This window comes from Pyrgilauda ruficollis, unplaced genomic scaffold, assembly GCF_017590135.1.
Source record: "Pyrgilauda ruficollis isolate IOZ18807 unplaced genomic scaffold, ASM1759013v1 scaffold95, whole genome shotgun sequence".
Classification (NCBI taxonomy): domain Eukaryota; kingdom Metazoa; phylum Chordata; class Aves; order Passeriformes; family Passeridae; genus Pyrgilauda; species Pyrgilauda ruficollis.
In genome coordinates, this window is record NW_024531599.1 from 1,061,014 (window position 1) to 1,083,400 (window position 22,387).

Genomic DNA, 22,387 nt, shown 5'->3' on the forward strand with positions numbered 1-22,387 from the left:
CCAACTTACTTCTGTGAATTCTCTCAGGTCATTAAAAAAATCTGTGTCTGCCACATATAGGAGGGGAATATTTTAACTGCCTGGGGAGGGGAGGAGCTAAAAAATAAGTTAACCTTACGTGCATCACTTGTCTAGAACTGCCTCCACATCAGTTTGGACAGATGTCAAGTGCTCATTGCAAGACAGAGCTTGAAAAGTCATTTGAAATGAAGCATGTCCTCATCTAAGGAGGTTTTTCCTCTTCTAAAAGAGTTAAATACTGAGCAAATCATGAAGTGAGTGTTAACTGCGTGACAGACACTCTCAGGAAATTTCTATTCCCAGGATACTATGGTACCATATTCACTGTTTTACAATTTAAATTAGATCTTTCCCTCTGCAATGGCACCTCAAAAATATGGCAGCAAAGACAGGTGTAACAAACACACAAGCTCAATAAAAACCCAAAAAGAAATCACGGTTTTCAGACCTAATACAAATGCCAAGTTTTCAATTAAATGCCTTTAGAAAATGGTGCTGCTTTCCACTACCTAACATGAATGTTTGAGGGAAGCCAAATTATTTTTGATCCAGCAGTTTCCTTAGCATGAAGATTTTTATCTTCAACTCTATTTTGTTCTTATCCTGTTTGCAAAAGACCCCTTTTTTCTGAAGAGCCAGCAGAATTTAGCTGTTCTTCACTGAGAAGTGATTGTCACTACCTACAGAAAAAGTCTAATTCTAACCTCTCTGGACTTACATCAAATCCCTTCCTCATTTTGGTAGCTTTGTGTAAAGGCCTGTGTTGATTTCTGTACACAGAGATATTGCTTGTAACAGGATTAGGGCATTTATTGCTTAAAAAAGGTCAGCACTCCCGTCTTTGAAAGATCATCACGGAAAGAGCATTTCAAAGAAATAAAAACGGATGTTGGCAACTGCAACCAATTTTGGTTTTCCAAATAAATGACTGCTGCCCTAAAAGATCAGACCTATTCCTCATTAGACATTATGTGGCCTCCATTCTCAATCAACCCTGAATTTTGGTTTAATGGCCAAATCAAAGACTGATGACAAGGAAGAATGAAGATTTAAGCTAGAAAAATATCCCAAGTCATGCTGTTAACATCACCACAGCAGCCAGGAAGTTTTCTGCAACTTGTCCCCCTTAGTGAACATGCCACAAGCCTGCCATGGCTTGGCACAGTCCCTCAGTCACTCTAGGCATGTGCCCACTCAGGCCCACAGCACTTGTTGTAGCAGAGAGATAACCTGGAATGTTCCATGAATATAGCAGTACTTGGCCTTACAGAAATCATTACACTTATCATGAGGCTTTGGTAAACTAGGAGAGAGAATACCAACAGATACTGTTGGAAACAGGAGTCAGAGGTTACCTGAGAGGACTAATGCTAAAAACTTCACTTCTAATGAAAAGTTTGCCCATGGCTTTCTGAACTGCTGAGCACGGCATGTGGTCACCTGCATGACACCAGGCACAACACGCAGCTTCACAAACATTCCAGAAACCAAAAGAACCTTCCCAGACTGGCTGCTACACGAACTGAGCATTGCTTTCAGCACAGCTTACCAGGAGACTCGCCCCCGACTGGAACAAGTTGTAGGGGTAGAGAATTCGCTCGTAATGCGCGCGGATGTGCGAGCCCACGGCCTTGCCAGGAGCAAAGCCCATCCTCGTGGCTATTTTGGTCCATTTTCTCTCCTTGCAAACCACATCAAATCCTCCTTGTTCTGCAACTAGCTAAAAAGTGAAAATAAAATGGTCACATATTTAATGGTAAAACTACCAGTGTTCAAGGAAAAAGGCAGGACAACATCCCAATTGATATTTTAAGCCACAAAAATATAGATTTAAAAAACCACACACAACATCAAAGTTGTTTTAAGGCAATAACTGGAATATGTCACATATAACCTATTCAGGAATTACAGAGCTGTTGAATTGCTTTACAAAGAAGTCAGCACCTGTGTTCCATGTGCAGTCACTCAGCATACTCTGAAAACTTATTTGGCTGCAATTTGTCACTTTTTATCCCAACACAATTTTCTAGCACAGGACACTCAGCTCTTTTCACTGAACAAGTGCTATAAAATAAGCTCAAAAATTCCCAATAAAAACTGCCCTAAACATAAAAGAAAAAGAGAAAGACTATATCTTATTGGAGATTCCCATCTCTTACTACCAGTATACATGAAGTTCTCCACAAGTCAAACAAGTTTCATCCTAAAAGTAATTTGATTTTTTTCTTCCATATTTCTAATGGAAAAATTTTTTCTCTCACTTTTGTCATTGTTCAGGAACTTTCTCCAATTAAGCCTAAGTTTATTCTTGACCAGTATACTCAAGCTCAGTTTTAAAGAAGAGCAGTAAATTTAAGGTGATCTCGTAGCTCACAGGAAAACCTCCATGATAATGTATTACTTACAGTCTTTCCCTGATAATGTATTCTTATTCTTACTGTTCCATTAGCTATGTTAGCTTAAACAAAGGAATACTTTTTCCAGCTTAGATATACCCCAGAACCTCCCCTGACCCCCTGTGGTACCATCCCAGGAATTGAGGTAACAAAGCAGCTCTTCAGGACCCATTTTTCCATAATGGTCTTACTCTGTTAAGCTGAAATAAATCCAAGATCTTCCTCTCCACATGTGGAATTTTCAGTGTGCATCCTTGAAGCTCCCAAAATTTTGCAATCTGGTCCAGAAAATTCAGCTTTACACGAGTTTGGGCCTGAAACCAACCAACCAAACAAGTGAACTGCATGCTAAAAGCAGATGTAGGTTTTGTATCAGGTTTACAGCACTGCAGCTGGAGCTGCTTGCCCAGCTTTGCCCTCTGCAAGAGTCACTTTGCATTTATCCCTCTCATCATCTGAAGACAAATAAATTCAGATAATAATGCATATATCATTAATGGTATCTGCATCTTTCCTTGAGTCACTTTTGTTACCTTTTACTACACTGTGAAAAGTACTTTGGGAGAACAGCCAAACAGTAAATTATTACTGCAAAAAGCTCCCTAAACCAGCTGCATAGTCAGGATTTATTGCATTTACTACATTAATCGTTGCAATGGTTTATTACTATTTGGTTTATTTGCAATAAGCCAAAAATAAATAAGTTTTGGGTTTTTTTAATCATTACAAGTTTTTTTCTGTTATCCCTTCTCACTCACAACTGCATTTGTTTCACTTTTAAAGATACAAATGGGTCAGGGCAGGGAAAGTCTGGCTGGTTGCACAGCAATTACCACAGTTAGATCACTGCACTGCTGCTATGTAAGAGCAGTAACTTAAATTTCGACATATTTTATTTTCAGCACGTTTTCTAATCTTAAGGTAAAAACTGGCCACGTCTGTACAGATTAGCTTGTCTGCAAACTCCAGGGAGCTCTGAACAGCTTGTGGTTACACAAATCACCCCCTTAGCATTCTAAGCCAGCAGCTGAGCCCTTTCCCAGCGCTTCACATGACCACATCAGGGTATTAAAAACCAAGAATCAGGAGAATAATCATAGAGTCACCATCATCCCAAATGGTACCAGCACTGAGCCAAGCAGGACTCCTCACACTTCCCTTTAGTGTCAATTCATTGAAGCAGTGAATGAAAGTGCTTGTGAACAGCAAATTTCCACAAACTGAATCCAGATTTTGCAATTGTTTCTTCCAAAAGGCTGGCTATTTTTAAAGCACTCCAAGTGTTTAATCTCTTTTCCTTTTGAAAGATGCTGTATGAGTACAAAATACAGACACAGATCTATGGCCCTGGACAGTTTAACTACTTTGAAGCACCTGTGTGGAAAAGTCCTAAATTATGTTCCTTTAATGAGCATTAACATTACTTTTATGCCTGGAATGTTTCTAACCAGGTTCTGAAACAGATGAATTTCCATGCTAATTAAAAATTGCTGTTTGTGGTCCAAAGTACTGTCAGCTCATGGCCAACTCTGGCAAACATCACCTCCCAAAAACACATAGACACATTTGGAAGCAGAAGTACTGCTCAGCTTTCCAGTTTACCTCCAGTTCATTGAGCCTCTGGATCCTCGGTGTGAAGTGAAGCTTGTCGACATCGCACGCGAATGGAGGCTGCCAGTCCTGGAAAACAGAAGGGTTCCATCAAAAGATCATGAAAAGGAAAGGAGTTTCTGTGACAGTCAAAGCCAGAGGAGCCCGAAGCATGAAGAGGCTCCAGTGGCCTCCAGAGCCTCCTCAGCCCCGCCAGAAGATGGAACTCGGTGCAGAGGGGGCTCGACAGTCACAGCCCAACCTGTCATGGAGCCAGGGCTGCGCTGACACCCAAATCCCCTCACCAGGAACAAGTCCAGAGAGCAGCAATGGTGAGACATGCGGAGTGAGTGCCATTGTCTACCCCTCAAACACTGCACTGTGCCTCAAAAACAGACAATGGAACCGCAAAATCAGTTACATTTTGGAACTGAAGACCCGTCCTGCACTGTAAGCCTCCACAGAACCATGGAATCATTAAGGCTGGAGAAGCCCTTTAAGATCATTGAGTGTGACTTTCAACCCAGCACCACCACCACGATCACCACTAACCCATGTCCCCAAGTGCCACACCAAACATCTTTTGAACACTTCCAGGGATGGTGACTCCACCATTGCCCTGGACAACCTGTGCCAATGCTTGACAATTTCCTTGGCTGCAAACATTCAGGAAGAGCTGGAATATGACCAATTTAAAAAAAGATTATTATTATTACTTTGATAAAGTATCTGCAATTGAAGTGTTATTTATAAACACAACTATAAAGCTGTTTTATCTTTTAGATCTCTGACATCTACTGCACACGCTTGGTTAGGCAATACACAACTTTACAAAACCAAATTAGATTTGATTTAAACTTGACAGGAATGTATTATATATAAAGTTATCTTATTATCACTAATTACAGAATGAAGATAATGCACAAGTGAGCTACTGACAGTGGAGTAAGACAGAGCTTTGCTTCAGGAAAACAAAAACCTTTCTTCAGTATTGGGTGACTGAGGTAACTGAAGTAAGACCAGCATCATAAACACAGTATTTTTTTATTTTAGATTCACAGAGAACATGAAAACTGGAGTTAAAACCAATCACACATTATTTCCAAAGCAATTATCTTACAAAAAAAACAAGGAGCAAGATTCACCAAGAGTGTGGAGAAGCTCAAGAGCAAAGAGGGCCATCAATCCATACATTTTACCACGCTTGCATTGATTAATCCAGACCTCAAAATCAGTAATAGAATTTTTCTGATCCTGCAAGGCACTTGCAGCACATCACAACTTGACAATGCCAATTGGAATTAACATTTGAATTGGAAATTAGACAATGGTAGGGGGGCAGGATGACAAATTATCCAGAGAATACTCAATCCTTGACCAGTGGGACACATTTCTCAATTATTTTCCTGCTTTTAGCCACAAGACTGCCTGGTGCTCAAAGAGAAACTTGATAACACTAACCCTTCTATGACTGCCTACTCTCTACGCCAGAAAACCAAATGCAATGAAACCACCAAATCTGAGGAAGAGAGCTGACATTCTTTTCTAATATCCTGTTGTCTGATGAGTCATTTAGGGCCCTCAAGCTGTAAGATGAGAAGTACAACTGGGAACAACTGGGCAGGATTTGAAGTATTGTACTTCAACAGGACAAATCTGACTCTCAAGCTGAACCAACTGGTTACATCATGAGTCACAACTCCAGAGTCTGCTCTGTACCAAAGACAGGGAGACAGGAGACAGGCACCGAGACCAAGAGGGGACACAGTGGCAATGACACACAGGACCCTTGAGACACTGGGGACTGAATTAAACTGCCCAAGGAAGAACTGCAGGGAGCTTTGCTTAGACTGAGAGTAAATGAAACCAAGAGCGCTGTGCTGCCTCTGGCTTTGCTAAGCAGTGAGCCAAGACTGTTCCCAGGTGGACTGTGCATTACCCCAAACCAGACCCTCTAACAAGGCTCTGCAAGGGGCAAGAACCAGGAATAAGATGAACAGGGGCAAGAATTCAGCTCACGTAGGCAATGACACCACCTCTGAAACTGTCACCAGTCTAGGCTGTACTTCAGGCCCATCACCTGCAGTTACTGCACTGGCAACACATCAGGGAAGCCAAGGAAGGGAGGGCACAGCACAGGAGACTTCTGGTCGGGCCACATGTCTGCTGGCACAGGCTGCTGCTCTGGGCAGAACCCAGAGGAAAGCCTGCCTGCCACTGGGCACAACAGGAGGAACAGGATCTACCTGCTCCTACAGGCTCTGGCTCATGCTCAGACTAAAGAAATCCAGCTCCAAGGGTGCCTAGGGCAGACACAGACCCAGTCTATGTCAGACAGCACAGAGCTGGCTAGTCCCCTTCTGCTTATGGAAGCAAATGAGGAAGTTTATGTGCAAGATCTTACAGAAACACCTCGTTCACAGCCTGGCAAGCGAAACATCCTGCTCCAGAATTACCTGATTATCTCCATGATATCCATGTGTCTATTTATTACTGACTGGTGCATGTCTGGGGACAGTCTTTCCTGTTTGGCCAAAGACGGTGCCTCTGGCAAAGCACCAGTCACCTACTGTGTTGGAAGAGTAACATGACTCCAGACAAGACAAGCTGCCACAACAGGCATTTCCTGCTCCCACAGCTCTGAAGTTTACCAATGACTGAATGACCAACGCACACACCAAGGCGCCCTGATGGCACGTCAGCTGCTTCTCAAGGAGAAGCTTTGGGAGCTCCATTTATTCAACAGCACTTTCAGAAGGTGACTTTTCAGCCTATCAGGCAGATGGGCTCATCAGCCAGAATCAAACATTTAACAGCCTTAAAAGTGTTTAATTTTCAGCAAGGAGAAAGTCTTTGCAAGAGCTTCTGCTGGGTGATGGTAAATTGGCTTAATGAGAGGCAACACAGGATTGACTCCAGCTTCTGAGGTTTTACCCAGGAATCATAGAATATGCTGAGTTGCAAGGGACCACCAAGTCCATCAGGATCATCACATCCAATTCCTGACCCTGCACAGACACCTCAACAATCCCACTCAGCGTCTGGGAGCGTTGTTCAAACACTTCTTGAACTCAGACAGGCTTGGAGCTGTGCCCATTTCCCGGGGAGCCTGTTCAGTGCCCCAGCACCCTCTGGGGGAAGAACCTTTTCCTTACATCCAAGCTAAATGTCTCTCAGCTCCAGCCATTCCCATGAGTCCTGTCACATCATGAGAGGAAATAGATCAGTACCTGCCCCTCTGCTGCCCCTCATGAGGATGCTGAAGACCCCAGTGAGGTCTCCCCTCAGTCTGTTCTAGGCTGAACAAACCAAGTGACCTCAGGTGCCCCTCATGAGGCTCCTCCTCCAGACCTTTCACCATTCTCATGGCCCTCCTTAGGATGCTCTCCAGTGACTTCATGTCTTTTTTTATACTGTGGTGCTCAAAACTGCACCAAGGACTTGAGATGTGGCCGTAGTAGTGCAGGCAGAGCTGAGGGAAAGAATGCCATACATAATATATCACATTAGATTATCATAAAACCACTCCTGGCTTTACAAACACACTACAATACATCCCACTGAACACAAACTGTGTCAGAAGACACTGTTGCAGACCCACAGCCATTCACCATCTGGAGAAATAAGAGCAGGTATAACAGACAGTCCATCCTGACTGTCACCGAATCACTTAAAGTCACAACAAGTTTATTTTGGAGCATCCAAACTACTCGAAGTTGATACAACAAATAAGGCTAATATTTATCTTTCTCTATTCCACAGTATGGCAAGTTCCTCAAGTCCTAAACAAGATACTTTCAACCCTTCTTTAATAAGTGCATTATTTACTCAACAAAAATCCTGGACACATTTTGAAGCACAAGTTACCAAGCCAAATGCGATGCTCACAGGCCCATGAAAAGACATTTCTGTGAGACAGAAACGCCTTTATGCACTTGGAAAGGCAGTAGCACCACGAGAGGGAGCTTTATTGTGCAGGATTCACTTACCAAGCTGCTGAGCCACATGAGCAGCTTTGCTGGGGAAGAGACCAGCCCCCATCCCCAACTCTCCAGTCCCTCTTCCCTAAAGCTCATGCCTGGGAATCAGTAAGACTTGCCCTCTCAATCCAGCTCCTCAAAGGAACTGGTAAATTAATTTAAAAAGCTTAAGAAGTTCAGTTTGAAGTGTCTTCCAACAGCCATGCCGAGCATTAAGATTAAGTATATACAGAGAGCAAGAAAATGCCAATTTCCTAAAAAAAACAGGAGTTCTTACTCCACCAGGACTCTACATCTGAAATGACTTATTGTGTTCTCTTGTCCATTCCTGACTGTTATAAGCCTACAAGGGACAAACAAAATCCTATGCTCACCTTAACCTGCAATTGTTATAAACCTGTCATCAAATCCAGGCAAAAATGAGACTGACTTCAAAATTCCAAACTCTTCTATAAACTTAAAGGACAAATCCAGCCATGCAGAAGGCATGCTGTAAGGATCACATAAATATTTCAAGCAGTAATGCAAACTACAAATGGTCAGCAGAATTATTTCTGTGATTCCCATATTCCAGCTCCCAACTGAGCTGTTCCAGGGATGTCAGGCTTCAGAGCACTGCATTTCAGCTGGCAAACCTGCACCTCACCCAAACTCACTAATTAAAATTTAACCACCCCCACGCCTATGAATTCAAGTGAACAAGAAATTACCAACCTCCCTGCTAAGCTGTTCTACAAGTTAGTTGGCTTCAGCTTTTTTCCTTCCCTTATCCTCATGTCCTTTATAACCAAATCCCTTGTCTACTGGCTGCCAAAGCAGCTATTCCTGAATCCTTCCTGGCAGAAATGTTTCAAGACATTTTTCAATAAACAAATACCTTTTTCCTTCTCTTTACAGAACCAGCTTTCCAGTCCTGCAAATAAAAGAGTTTTTTTCCTTGGGCTTTTTTCTGAAGTCTCTTATATTTTTTCAACATCTTTTGAGAACTGTAAGTAGTGTTTTACTTGCAGTCTCTCCCATGTCAGACACACAAAAAAAAGACAGCTCTTTCATTATTTTGCTAGACAGCAGCTCATAGTAAGATCCAAGGGAATATCTTAGCAATTCTTGTCAGAGAAACACATTCATTCAGTAAACTGCAGCAATTCCCCGCTTCCCGGGATGCCCACCCTGTGAGCCTGACCTACATTCTTTGTTCCCACATCTATGATCATGCCTTGCCAAAGGTGTTCCATGATTGCTGCCTCTGAGAGGAAGGGAGCACACTCGGTGACTCAGGAGGTCCCTTTCAGTCTCCTGGTTTTATACCTACATTAAAAACACACTTGGAGCTCAGATGGCAGAATCCACACAAACCCATTATCAGCCGGCAGTGGGTCAGCCACAAAGCTCCTGTCTAACGGGAACTAATCCCTCTGTGACCCTGTTAAAGGCTAACATCAGCTGGAAACTCCAATCATCAGCTAACCCAGTTTGTGATGAACAGTCTTTCCTTGGTCGTTTTGAATGGTGCAGATTTTTTCATCAAACCCCCTGAATTCCTCCTTGCCAGTAAGGGACCCTGGGTGCACTAACCCACCTTATGTGCACAACTCTCCAAAAGGAGCCTGGTAGAGCATTTCTTATTTGAGACAAAATTGGGCTCTGTCATGTATTGCAGACTAGCAAGGGAGAACAGACCCAACCACAGATCCTTCCCATCTGAGAACCACAGCAAATGAAAATGAGTGTACAGCGGGAATCACCTCTCCAGATTCCAGTGTTTCTGTGCCAGCTCCACACCTGGAGAGAAATAAAGGCTCAGGTAAGCTGGAGATGATTCTCAAGCGTCAGGGCAGGCTTCTCCTTGGGGCCCAAAGGCAGAGAGGACAGAAAAGACACAGGGTTTGAACCTCTAAACACAACAGGCATCTGGGCTCACACACAGCAGATGCTAGGCTCTTCTCCATGGAGGCACCTGCATGCAAGGAACAGATACCACTGTACCACCAGCACTGCAAGTACAGCTGGGGATGGATGGGGTGTTGGGATCAGCAAATCCCAGACCCCTAATTCACTTCAGAGCATTGACCAAAACCCTGACAGAGAGCATCCATCAGGCTGGGGCCAGACCCAGCTGTGGGTATGTGAGGGCACCAGACCCCAAGAACTGCTGCCACCTCCCCTTGAGGCACACTGTATACACAGAGGTCCCTCAAGGCCTCTGTGTATTATCAAATCTGAAGGATCATGGATAGACCTTTGCTCTGATCCCCAGTACATTCCCAGAGTGTGTGATCAGCACAGACAGCGCACTCTCTTCCTCAGGCTGTCCCATCACAGTCCTTGCAATTATTCCATACCCTCTTCAGACCTGTAACTGTAAGCTTTCAAACCTCAATTTCACTCCCAATGTAATCAGATTAGGAAAAGACCTGAATTTCACAGCTATCCAGAACAGCTATGGACAACTCCACCAGCCTCAACCACAAGCAGCTGCAGAGCCTCGGCTGCCCAGGGATTCCCTGTGGCTCCCACCATCCATTGCCCTGGCTCTCCACAACATCCTCCCTTTCCAGCTGCTCAGATTCACCATCCAAGTAAAGCACCTCCTCCCAGGAAGACCTTCCACTCAGGCACTCCTAAGGACAGCAGGCTGGAAGATCCCACAAGTTCTTCTTGACTTCTAAAAACACTCAACCTGGTCTCCTGGACATGGACACAGCATTCTCCCTCAGCACATCCCAGCCACCTGGGATTGAAAGGAAGCATGTCCTAATGGATACATGGCATGGCTTGCTTCCATCCACTGGCAGCTTTTGTTTCATTGTGGGCAAGGGAGCCATGTTTAGTTTTAAACTAATTTTCAGCTATTAGCTATCTTAAGTTAAACAAAAAATGATAGAAATTCTACCTATGTTATTCTTGCCCCATATGGAAAGGTCTGGACTAAATTGTTTCATCTTGAATTTTCAATGAGTTGAAGAGTGTGTGTTGAAAATCCCTCACTGAAAGAAACTGAGGCAAGGCAAGGAAATTCTTATTGTTTTTTAAGCCTACCACAATGTTTCAGTGTTTCTGAAGAGCAGAAACCACTCATGGTGACCACAGCAGCCCTGTGCATGGCCACTGCCATTAGTAAAATAAATAATAAACTAAAAAGAACTATTCTTTTGCATATTTTCTTGCTAATTAGAGATTGGTAAACAACCTACTCTGAATTTACTTGATTCCACAACACAAACCCTGTGATGAATATGACACGTTCCTCATTTAAAGCCAATATTTCCTAACGACCTTTGGTAGCAGATCTATTTTTCTTCACATGAATTGACAGCAGGGGAACAGGAACCTCAGCACTAAAATATCTCTTCCCCTCCCAAAACTTCATTCATTCTTGAGCCCAAAATTCCAGAAAGCAGCAGATCCACCACTTTCCATCCTCCACTTTCCCCTTCCAGCTGATCCTCTCAGTCAGAAATGCTCTTTTCCTGACTCACCTGAGCCTGGCCCCTGCTCAGCCAGACCAGGGGCCCAGGCTCGGCTCGCCAGGACTGACAGACGTGGCAGCACCTCAGGTTTCTCCCACTGAAGCTCATTTACGTGTTGTAATTCAGTTATCTCTGTGTTTTCTTTTTGATAAAATCAACTGACTGAGCCTCTGTGTATTATCAAATCTGAAGGATCATCACCATCAACTTCCTGTTTCAGACAAAGTATCACAATTCTCTGCATTAATTCCTGTTTTAGTGGTGGTTTGTTTTACGGCTCCAGGACTAGATTGCCAGAACCCTCAGTCAAGCTGCTCCAAAACTGAACTGGTTTTTTGTTTTGTGTTTTCTTTTTCTCCATAAAAATGAAAATAAATCAAGCTGAATGAGAAGCCTAAACAGACCTTAAGAGGTCTAAACACCATTTAAATCAATGTTGCTCCTCAAAATATGTTCCTGGAGGAGCAGGTCCATTTCTCCCAAGCCCTGAGCCTTTAGGTTTAACCATTCAGGCTCTGCTAAGGTTGAAAATTTCAAAATTCATTATTTCATGAGCCGAACTTTTCTGATGCTTCCCTGTGTCCTCTCCAGTTGTCAAATATTTTTAAAATCCTCCAATGAGTGCGAGATCCTGAATGCAGAATTTTCTACTCTCGTGCTGCCACAGAGGTAAAATCCCCCCATTTATCACTGAGAAACTCCAGAGCTGCATGCACTAACTTACCCAGAGCTCCCATTCCACCATTACACTGCTTTCCACAGGGATCCACAGTCATTTTTCTACACTCCTTCCTCCTCTAAGATGCTCTATGCTCCTTTGTTCCAAAGGTAAACCTTCTCATTGAGTCCTACTTAAGTGATTACTGTTTCATAATATTCATTGTTTATTGGGCAACTGGGATCCCTCTAAAGCAACGAGCCACCACCATAACGCCATTCAGAATCACAGCTTTTGCTCTTCTAGACTTGTAAGGAAAATTACATACCCCTGGCTTGAGGTTACGAGACACCATTAGAAAGGGATCCTTCATTACAAACAATCATTAGTAGTTAAAATAATTCGTGATTTGGTGTATTAATTTTGCACAACAGTCATTTCTGTAATTAGAATACTGAACACAATTTTTAGATCTCAGACAACAATAACACACAAATACATGGAATCATGGAAAAAAAATAAAACTAATATGACCACATCAGTGCCCATACAATTGTATTCCACACTATCACCTTCCAAGTTCCTTTCCAGGACTATTCCAGACATTCTTCCACTCTGGAGCTAGAGGGGGTCAACTCTTGCACCCCCAAAGAACGTAAACCACTAAGGAAATTAATTTTCCCCATTTTCAAGTTCACCAGTATTCCAGGATTTACTGAAAACTGACAGTCAATAATTTCAATAACTCCAGTGTCAATTCCTTCAAAATTCCAGCTCTGCTAATACAGACTTTCTAATCTTTAAGTGCTTGGTTTAAGTTACTTGGAAGCCTAAACAGTACTTCTCTATATTCACATTACTTAAAGCAATGAAATTTAGCCTGGATGTTCTCAATTTTCATGCTCGGCCTTGGGAAAGTTATGATGTTTCAAGTACATTGTACAATACTGTGTATTTTGAAAAGCACTTATACGTTAAGTAAGGCTTAAGTAATCATTATTTATTATTTCTTCACAGCAGCAAAGCAACAATGCAATGAAGGAAGAGTCCATCTTCAAGAAAGGCTTGGAGCATTTGATACCACTCCTGTTCCACATGTTACCGTTAACTCTTGAATCTAAGCTTCACATTTGTGAGACTGTTTCCTTCCACTAATTACTATTAACTACCTACCTTGAAGAACAACTCCATTCTCAAGCAATTCTTCATTTGACCCCCTATATGCCCCCCATGATTTGCAGAGCTATCACAAGCTTCTAGAATATAAGTCCATCACTTGACACGGCAAGTTTTGGAGTAAACTTAACTTATTCCAAACTATCAGATACTGTTTAAATGAAGAAATGCTAATGAAAGATGTTTTTGGTTCACAGAAGAAAATTCTAACAAGATGGCACATGATGGACTGCAAGCAAGTTGTACCCCACCCACTTTCCTGCATCCAGCTGCCCCTTCCCCCACAGATCTGCAACAGACTCAAATTTAAATCTCTACTTTATGCAGCTCATTCACTACCAGGAACAACCCCCATCAGAGCACTCAGCTGCCAATGGGACTCTCTACTCATACCCCACACTGCTGACAAAAAGCCACAGAGAACAGTGCCAGTGAGCTGGTTACTGCTGCACCCTCCACCAGTATCTTAGAATCCCCAAATGAGAGCAAAACTCAGTCACTGGTGATGGCTGGAACAAACTGAACTGGAATGAAGGGGAAGAAAACTCCTTGTGAGTGCTCAACTGGAAACTGCCATGCAGAAATTGCACCTCCTGTTATATTCCTGGATGTTCTTTCATCTTGTGAGCATGCAGTGATCACCCCGAATCCTTTCTCTTCTACCCAGATGTCTTCTGCACATCAGCGACCTCAATATCTCCTCACTAAACAGGCCACTGCAGGTGTGGTTTTCTCTGGGCCCACCTGGTTCCCAGCTAATGTCAGCAGAAAGGGACCAGAGAAAGCCCTGCTGCTGGTCCTTCAAAGCCCAGGCAACTGTCCTGTGCATGCTCAGGTGCTGGAGCATCAAAGCCAGCTCTGGAGCAAGGACTTGTTCATAAGCAAGTGTAAAAGCTACAGCTGGGCACCACCAGTCTCACACAACATAATTCCATTCTGCTGCTCATATACAGAAACACAAATTCAGCTGCTGATAACTATACAGCAGAGTTTAAGCTAAAATAATGCCAGTCCAACCATCAAGTTTTCAATTCCTCTCTCGGCACAGATCCTGACAGTTCATGGTGCTGCCTACCTGCTTCCCGGCACGTAACCAGACTGCGCACGCCGGCAAGAGATTCCCTTGGATGCAGGAAGATTCCAAACCTCAGCCATCACCAAACAAGGCATCCAGCTGGAACACACACACTGCTGTGCAAAGGGCAGCACAGTCTCTAGCTCACGGTATTACAGACCCCTCAACTACACCAAAAGAACAATAACTGAATATTCACTGCGGCTCCTGATCGCAGGGGGAAGGCCAGGAACTACGTCAACTTAAAGGGTTTTCTGGTCGCTTTGGAAGAGCTCCCTCTATGCTCCAGGCCGCTGAACCAACCACGCACTTCACAAGTCATCCCAGGCATTATCCAGGGAAGATAAAGCCATGGGAGCTCAGCTCTCCCAAAGCCAGGCTCCACAGAACTACCCGTGCTCAGCCCTCAGCAGCTCCAACTATTTTCATCCTGCTTCTAAATGCGCTCAAAGAGCTGATCACACGGCCAGGCAGGCACAACGCCTGGTGTAATATCTGGTGCAATACCTGCCCCTTCAGGAAGGGGAGATGAGAGCGGCTGAAAATGCAGCTGCAGTGAGTAATTCAGTCCTTTGGAGGGCTGTTGATTTATGATCTCCAACAGATAACCACCTACAAGCAGCTTTCTGATAAGCTTTTGGTTTTGTCACACAAGCAGCCGAGAAAGATGGGATTTTTTTAGACGAGATGTTTCTAAAACAAAAAGACACCCCCATCAAAAACACCTAAACAAATGAAAAAATACCCCCCCAAGAAACCCAACCAAACAAAAAAGCAGTTCTGGTCACAGTTGCTGAAACATTGTTGACAATTTGGCAACTTAAAACTCCAAAACATCTACTATAAAGTACTACAGAACTTCAGTGGTGACTGTAACAAAAACCATCTTACCCTCTTAACTCTGAGCATCTGGCTGCCCTGCATGAAAAGAAGCCCTGGCACATTCTACCAGGACACAAATTCAAGAGCGATCTTCACACAGCAGTCAGGGATTATTCCTCTAGAGAGCTGGAACACCTTCCTTCCTCTCCAACAAGATTCACATTATTCACTCTGCTACAAACATTTCTGCCACCTCATACACTAACTGAGCAAGTTACTACTATTTTAATTCAGAAGGAAAAGAATGGACACAACAGGAGTCCCAGCAACAACGAAAACACAAAAGTCAGGAGTGTGTGTTTCTGAACATTATTTCTTTGAAGTCAAAGTCTCACTCGCAAAACTTCAAACTGTTCAGTCAGCTTCTCCCTTTGCTGGAGAAGATGTGAGCCCAGTGCCTGTTTAACATTCTAGCTGTTGCCGTCATGTTAACTGCCTTACCTGGCTGCACCACCCCAAGACTTGCACCACGCTCCACTTAGGGGAAGAGCAATTCACTCAAAAGAAAGATGATTCACACATTGTTTAATTAGATTTTTACTTCCAGAAGCCCCTCTCCTCACCAGTGTGGGTGTTCATACCTTTAAACTAACTAACAATTCTGACTACACAAAACTATGGTTCTAAGATTGTTACAGCATTTCTTAGTAAATTGAGTCGAGGAACAAGGGGAAATCAGAATTCATTCCCTAATTTTGAGCTTATTACACCATCGGTCGAGATGATGATGATGAAGATGAAGGCTTACTACTTCTTCCCACTGTGGATTGCATTCTAAAATGGTGGCCATGTCTGTCTAGGCTTCAGCTCGCACAGCCACCAGCCAAACTCACGGCTGCGGAGTTTGGTCTTGTCCAACTTGAGAAACAGTTCCCTGTGGCTAAAAGTGCGCCGAGGCCAGGGAGGCCGCGGCAGGGCCGGGGGCTGCGGGGAGCGGGTCTCCCCGGCCCCACACCGCCACAATGCCAACATGGAGGGCAGCACCCCGGGACCTCCTCCGGGGCTCGGCGGGGCCGCTCCGGGCGCGAGGCCCCGGCCAACCCCTGGAGTCGGGGAAAGGCCAGGCCCGGCCGGGGCAGCTGCCCCCCGCCCCCGCTCCCTTCACGGCCGCTCTGGAGACTCCCCCACCAGGAGCTCCGACACTTAGGAGCCACTTCGCGGGGGAAGCGGTAGCTTCCTTCGGTTCTCTCAGACCCAGCCCAGTGAAACTTCTGAGGGGCGGCGGGGCGGCCCCGCGTGCCCGGGGTCACCTGCGCGGCCGCGGGCCGGGGGGAGCCGGGCCGGGCCCCACACAAAGGCCGCTCCCGGCGGCGCCATGCGGGCACTCACCGGCGGCGGCCGCACCTTGCAGATGCCGGTCTGCTCGGCGATGGGCCGGATCTTGTGGATGAAGGCGAAGGGGTCGGCGAACTCCTCCCAGCTGGGCTCGAAGACGGGGCACTCGGGCGGGGGCAGGAACTCGGCCATGGCCCGGCCGGGGCGGCCGCTCCGCTCCGCGCTCCGAACAATCTCCGGAGCCGCCGCGCTCCGTGCGCGTCCGCGGGGGGGCCGCGGCTGGGAAAAGAGTCCGCCCGGCCCGGGCAGGGGAGGGGGCGCGGCTGCCCCGCCCCGCCCGCGCCTTTGTGCGGGGGCCCGGGGCCGGACCGGGGAGGGCCCGTTGGGGGCGGGGGGAAGAGGCAGCGGCGGCTCCTCTGGAGCGCGGCCTGGCGCGCGCGGCGCCGATCCCTCGTCCGCTACCCGGGCCCCGGCGGAGAGCGAGGCCCAGAGAGCGCCGCTCACCGCGGCCCCTGGGGGTCCCTCCCGGTGTCCCCCGCCCCGCCGGGCCTCAGCCTCGCGCCCCCCGCTCCTGCCGCCTTTGTGCGCGGCCCCTCGCCTCGGGCGCGCTGCGGCCGCTCCCCCCAGCACCGCTGGTTCGGGGAGCCCCCGGGCCGCGCTCCCCGCCCGCCGTGCCCCCCGCGCCCCGGCCGGTCCGTCCCGCCCCCCCGCGCGGGGCCGCCGGCGCTGTGTTTACATGCGCGGAGGGATCCGCACAGCTGACAGCGGACCACGGCCGGAGCTTCTTTTTTTAAAGAGCCTCTCCGCGTGCCGCCATTGGCTGAGCACGGGTCGCGTCACGAGCGGGGCGGGGCCGTCCGCCTCCGCGCGGCCGCATTGTCTGCCCCGGCCGCGGAGCCCCCGCGGCCCCGGCCCGGCCCCTTTGTTCGGGGGGAGCCGGGCCATTGTCCTGCGCGCTGGCCCCGGGCAGCGCGGGGGTAAGGAGCGCTCCTGTTCCCGAGGGAGCGCCGCGAGGTGCCCCCCCGCGCCCCGGCCGTTACCGGGGCTCCCCCCGCCGGGGGTCCCACACTGGGCGGTCCCGGCCCCAGTAGCGGGGCTGGGGGGCGGTGCCGGGCGGGGGAGGGGCGGCCCCGCGGCACCGCCCCCGGGCCCGAGGGACCCCCGGCAGGGACCCCCGCACCGCCGGAGCCGGGGCTTCCGCGGCCCCTGAAGGCACAAAGTCACTCTCGGTTCTTCAAGTCACCAGTCCAGAGCGGAGCCAACGCGGGTGCCGTCACATCCGACAATGAAACAAACAATTGCAACTTTTGAGACGTGCCCACAATGCTCAAGGTGTCATTTCTTGTAAAACTTCACTTACCGGCTTCAAATTTCCACTAAAACTCAGAAAAGCGTCCCCTGTTAGCTGCCGTGGCCGGAGAAGTAACACCGAGTTGCAGAGCCAGGGATTCGGCAGCAAGGCCCTCAGTTTATCCCACTGCACGCTGCCACAGCAGGAATGCTCATGGAATCGGTTCCATGTCACGCAGCCGCTCCCACCGCAGAGGAACACCTTACCCAGGGATGGGATGAGGAGGAAGCTGTCAGCTCTCCACTGCTGCTCACGGTTACAGTGAATCGAAAATTTGTACAAAGTGCTCAGGGCCTGTTTAGGACAAACCTAATTGTTCTCACTTAAAAATGGAGGAAAAAAGCAAGCAGACAGCTTTTGTAAAGCATTTGTGCAGGCGGTGTCACAGGGAGAGATCCTCCCCTCTGAGCTGTCCCTGCTGGAGCCTCCCTGGGGGGATGAGAAGAGCTGGACCCACTTCCCCGGGGGCTGTCCCTGCCAAGGGCACAGGACAAGGCACCACCTCTGAGCCTGGCAGCACAGGCTGCTCTCCATCCCACCTGGGCTGAGGGGCTGTGCTGGGCCAGCCCCGGTGCCAGGCCGAGCTCTGAGTCAGCACCAGCGCTGAGCTGAGCTCTGACAGTCCCACCCCTGCAGGGACAGGGTGGGCCTGGAGTCACACCCAGATGTGGCTCCAGGAGATGAGGCAGGCTCAGCTTCTGGGCGCCCTGGAGGGTCTTCAGCCAGCAGGAGCATCTCCAATTTCCATCCCCAGTTTCCAGGAGGCTCCTGTCCTTTCCTTCCCCGAGTTTGACCTACATCTGATAGAAGTCACTATACCCCTCTCCTTGTACAAAAAGGTTTAGACAGGGAGCTTTAACCATAGATGTAAAATGCACCATATCTGTTTGTATTTCCATTGACACCAAGAGACCCGACAGTACAAATCACCAAATACCAGCATCTGGAGAGAAAACTAAGCTGGTTCATCATCTTCCAACAGCTGGTCTGCAGCACATCCCAAAATTGAGGGGCTCTGGCAGGGAGCAGAACACTACCTTTGAAACTTTGGGTCTGAGTGTCCCTGGGGGCAGGGATGTTTGAACAACAGTGGATTATGGTGTTCCACAAATAAATCCATTTCTGCAATGATTCCCTGAGGACTCCTTTCATCAGAACTGAAGGACCACATTCAGCAGAACTGTTTCTGCTACTTCTGTCACATCTAAAGGCCTCCCATGGGGCTGTGATGAAAAAACCACTCAGACACAGGTGTTTTACTTAGGTACTTCTGATGGAAGAGAAAAAGTATTTGCTACAAAGATCTGAAGATGGGCAGAGGAGGGAGATCAAGGGATGACCTAGGGATAAAAAACAGGTGCCTTGAAGGGAGGGCAAAGTGGCTCAGGGGTGGATAAGATGGAGATTTAAGGTAAGCAGGAAGCCCTCGAGGGTCTGTGCATCCCATCAAGCATTTTACTTGTCTTTCCTGCTAACCTTGCTACCCGCTAATGAAAACACTTCACCACCACAAATGTGTACTTTTGCACGTTGCCTTCTCTGTATCTTCCCTCTGCTGTGACATCTGCAGTATTTGTTCTGTTCAGGGGATTAGCGTGGCACAGCACTGTCTGGCTTAGAAACCCAATTCCCCAAGTGTTAGAGGCACAAGCTGCAGGAAGAAAATCTGATTTCCCTCTGCTGGAATGAGAGTGCAGACATTCCTTCTTCATGGTTCAGTTGACTGCCATTAATTAACCTTTTATTAGATGGGCTTTCTCCAAGCCTGTTCCATTTGTGCCCTGTGAGCACAATTCCCCCATTTGCTGCAGCTCAGTGTTAACCCAGGAGCAGCTGCAGGGCTGGCAGGGACTGAGCAGGGACAGTGAGAAATAAGGGAGCAGAACTCCAACACACAGTGCAAAGGCCATCCAAAGGGTTGGCCCAAGGTGAGGAGTGCCAAGGCTTCCAACTGAAGCCAAACATTCTTCACCGCATCAGGGATTTGTTCTTGGCAGCTCCTTCATCCTCACCCACCTGTGAGCTCCAAACAGAGTATGTGTCCAGAACATTCACATCTGAGTGTCCCTTTACACGCTGCTGCAGCACAGCTCTCCTCACACACCATCTAACTACAGGAGTCCCATCAGCCTGGAGGAATATTTAGCAAATCTTTTGTGTTTTCTTGGATGGGCATCATACCCTGAATTTCCCTTCTAGTGCAAATCCTCCTGCACCAGCCATCACCTGCCTGGAGCACCCTGTTCACACAACCTATACTGACTTGTTTGCATTTATGTATCTGACTCAGACACTGCAAGGAAGATCACACAATACCAGACTGGTTGGGTTGGGAGGGACTTCAAAGCTTATCTTGTTCCACACTCTGCCACGGGCAGAACACCTTCCACTGTATCTCAGGTTGCTCCAAGCCCTGTCCTACCTGGCCTTGAACAATTCAGGGATGGGGCAGCCACAGCTCCTCTGGGCCAGGGCCTCAGGACCCTCATAGGGAGGAATTCCTTCCCAATATTCCATCTAACCCTGCCCTTTGGCAGTTTGAAGCCATTCCCTTGTAAATGGTCTCTCTTCATCCTTCCTGTAGGCTCTCTACAATTAGGTCACCCTAAAGTTTCTCTTCCCCATGCTGAACAATCCCAATTTTCTCAACCTTTCTTCACAGAAGAGGTGCTCCATCCCTCTGATCAGCTTCATGGGCTCCTCTGGACTCACTCCAGCAGCATCACATCCTTCCTGTGCATGGGACCCCACAGCTAGATGCAACTCTGCAGCTGGTGTCTCATGAGAGCAGAGTAAGGATAATCAAATTAATCTTTCCCCCTTCTGTGTACTTGCCCTTGCCATTCTAGACCAGCTCTCCTCTTCAGAAAGGTTGGCTACCAGTCCCTTGACCCAACACCTTCCATCCCAGTCTGGGTCTCTTCGGTTTAATTCTGTGTCACAGCAAGAGCTGCCACTGCAGCCACTTGCTCCAGCACCCACCGAGTGCTGGTGCCATTGGCCTGGCACAACAGGAACACTGAGAAGAGCAGCTTTAGGAAACACCATACCCTGGACTTTTGAGCAGACAGAAGATACTTGCTCTTGGGACACTGGAAAAGCCAAGCAAACAGCTGCCAGAGGCCCTGCAATGAACAATACTCAGGAAATGTGGTCACATTCCACAAGCTCCACTCCAGAATAACCCAGAACTGAGCTGGAGTTCCTGCCCACGAGGTGCACTACCATGTCCAGGGACCATCAGCACCACTTGGGTGCTGAAATTCCACTGAAGCCAAAGCCCTCATTTCATCAGCACAGTCTGGCCTAATTAAAGCTCTACATGTTTAGAGGAGTATAGGGCAGGGAGAGATGTGCTGAGCTTCTCTGCTCTTTAAGAAAATAAGTTCCTGGGAACAAACATATTTAGTGAGCAGAATCTCTGACAGATCAAACCAAACCAGTTTTCCTGGGCAAACCAACAGCCTGCACAAACCTGCAACACAGTCCAAGTGTCATCATCAAGGCTAGAGAAGGGGTTTACATTTTCCAGTTACTCCCAGAGATGGTGATGCACATCAGTCCTTGAGAAACAGGGCTGTTAGTGACAAGGCACTGTGATCTTGGGATCCTGGTAAAAATTATGGAGTATTCTGGATACACCAGGCTCTGGACATTTACAGCATAGCTCCCAGCTCAGACACAGCACTGGATCTTGCTCTGATGCCAGGCCAGATCGCCTGTCTCACACTGTGCCCTGGGTGAGGCTCAGCAGCAGCACTCAGATGGGGAATTAGGGACTTTGCTGGCAACTTTTGCTACAACAGAACCATTGGTTTTAATCTACAGATGCCCTGGTATGTCTCTGCCTTTCCTTCAGAAGCTGCCCCTATCCACACTGCTCCCTGTGATCCCTTCTGCACTCCGGGGGAGCCAAAGAGCCCCAGCAGCTCTTAACTCCTCAGGCTGGAGTTGTCAGTACAGGAAACCCTGCTGAGGGGCCTGCCGAGGGGGCAGGCAGGAAATCTGAGCCTCGGCTGTGGGCTGGAACAGAGTGGCCGAGGACAGAAGTCCCCCAGCTGCACAGAGGTCCAATGAGGACTGTCAACAGCCAGGTAAGAACAGCTGGTGAGCATGTGGAGCCAATATGGAAGCTCCCCTGCAGTTGTGCAACTGCCTTCAGCATTACTTTTATTAATAAAATTCCGTAAGTCCCTTACCCTATCATTAGCTGCTATTAAAGCTGAGTAAAGCCTTACTCCAAATCCTTGCCCAGACTACCCTAAGAACAAGGATAAGCAAACCACAGCTGTTGGAAGTGCTGCAAAGGCAGAGCTGAGGTGCTGTTTCACACGCCTCACCTTGCTCTCGGCAGTCGCTGACTCACACTCGAGCAATGTGGGCTGTACCTTCCTGTGCTCCAGCACGCAGGTGACAGTGTGGGACACAATCTGCTTCCAGGCAGGACGTGCAGCGGGTGGGATTCTCATGGTGTGGAGGCTGGCAAGGGACCTGGCACCAGCGTAGCACTGAC

General features: G+C 47.5%; 1 protein-coding gene across 2 annotated transcripts in view; it reads right to left on the reverse strand.

Annotated features, from left to right (window-relative positions):
* Positions 1-17,240, reverse strand: part of KDM5B (lysine demethylase 5B) — a 56,197-nt gene extending 38,957 nt beyond the window's left edge. The window contains exons 1-4 of one of the 2 annotated variants that reach the window (XM_041489610.1): positions 16,578-17,240; positions 4,020-4,097; positions 2,609-2,731; positions 1,571-1,741 (exon numbers count right to left, since the gene is read on the reverse strand). In XM_041489610.1, the coding sequence (XP_041345544.1) occupies positions 1,571-1,741; positions 2,609-2,731; positions 4,020-4,097; positions 16,578-16,715 (510 nt within the window). In that variant the 5' untranslated portion in view covers positions 16,716-17,240. The remainder of the gene's footprint in view (positions 1-1,570; positions 1,742-2,608; positions 2,732-4,019; positions 4,098-16,577) is intronic. The other variant, XM_041489609.1, reaches the window with a different exon arrangement.
* Positions 17,241-22,387: the final 5,147 nt, after the last annotated feature.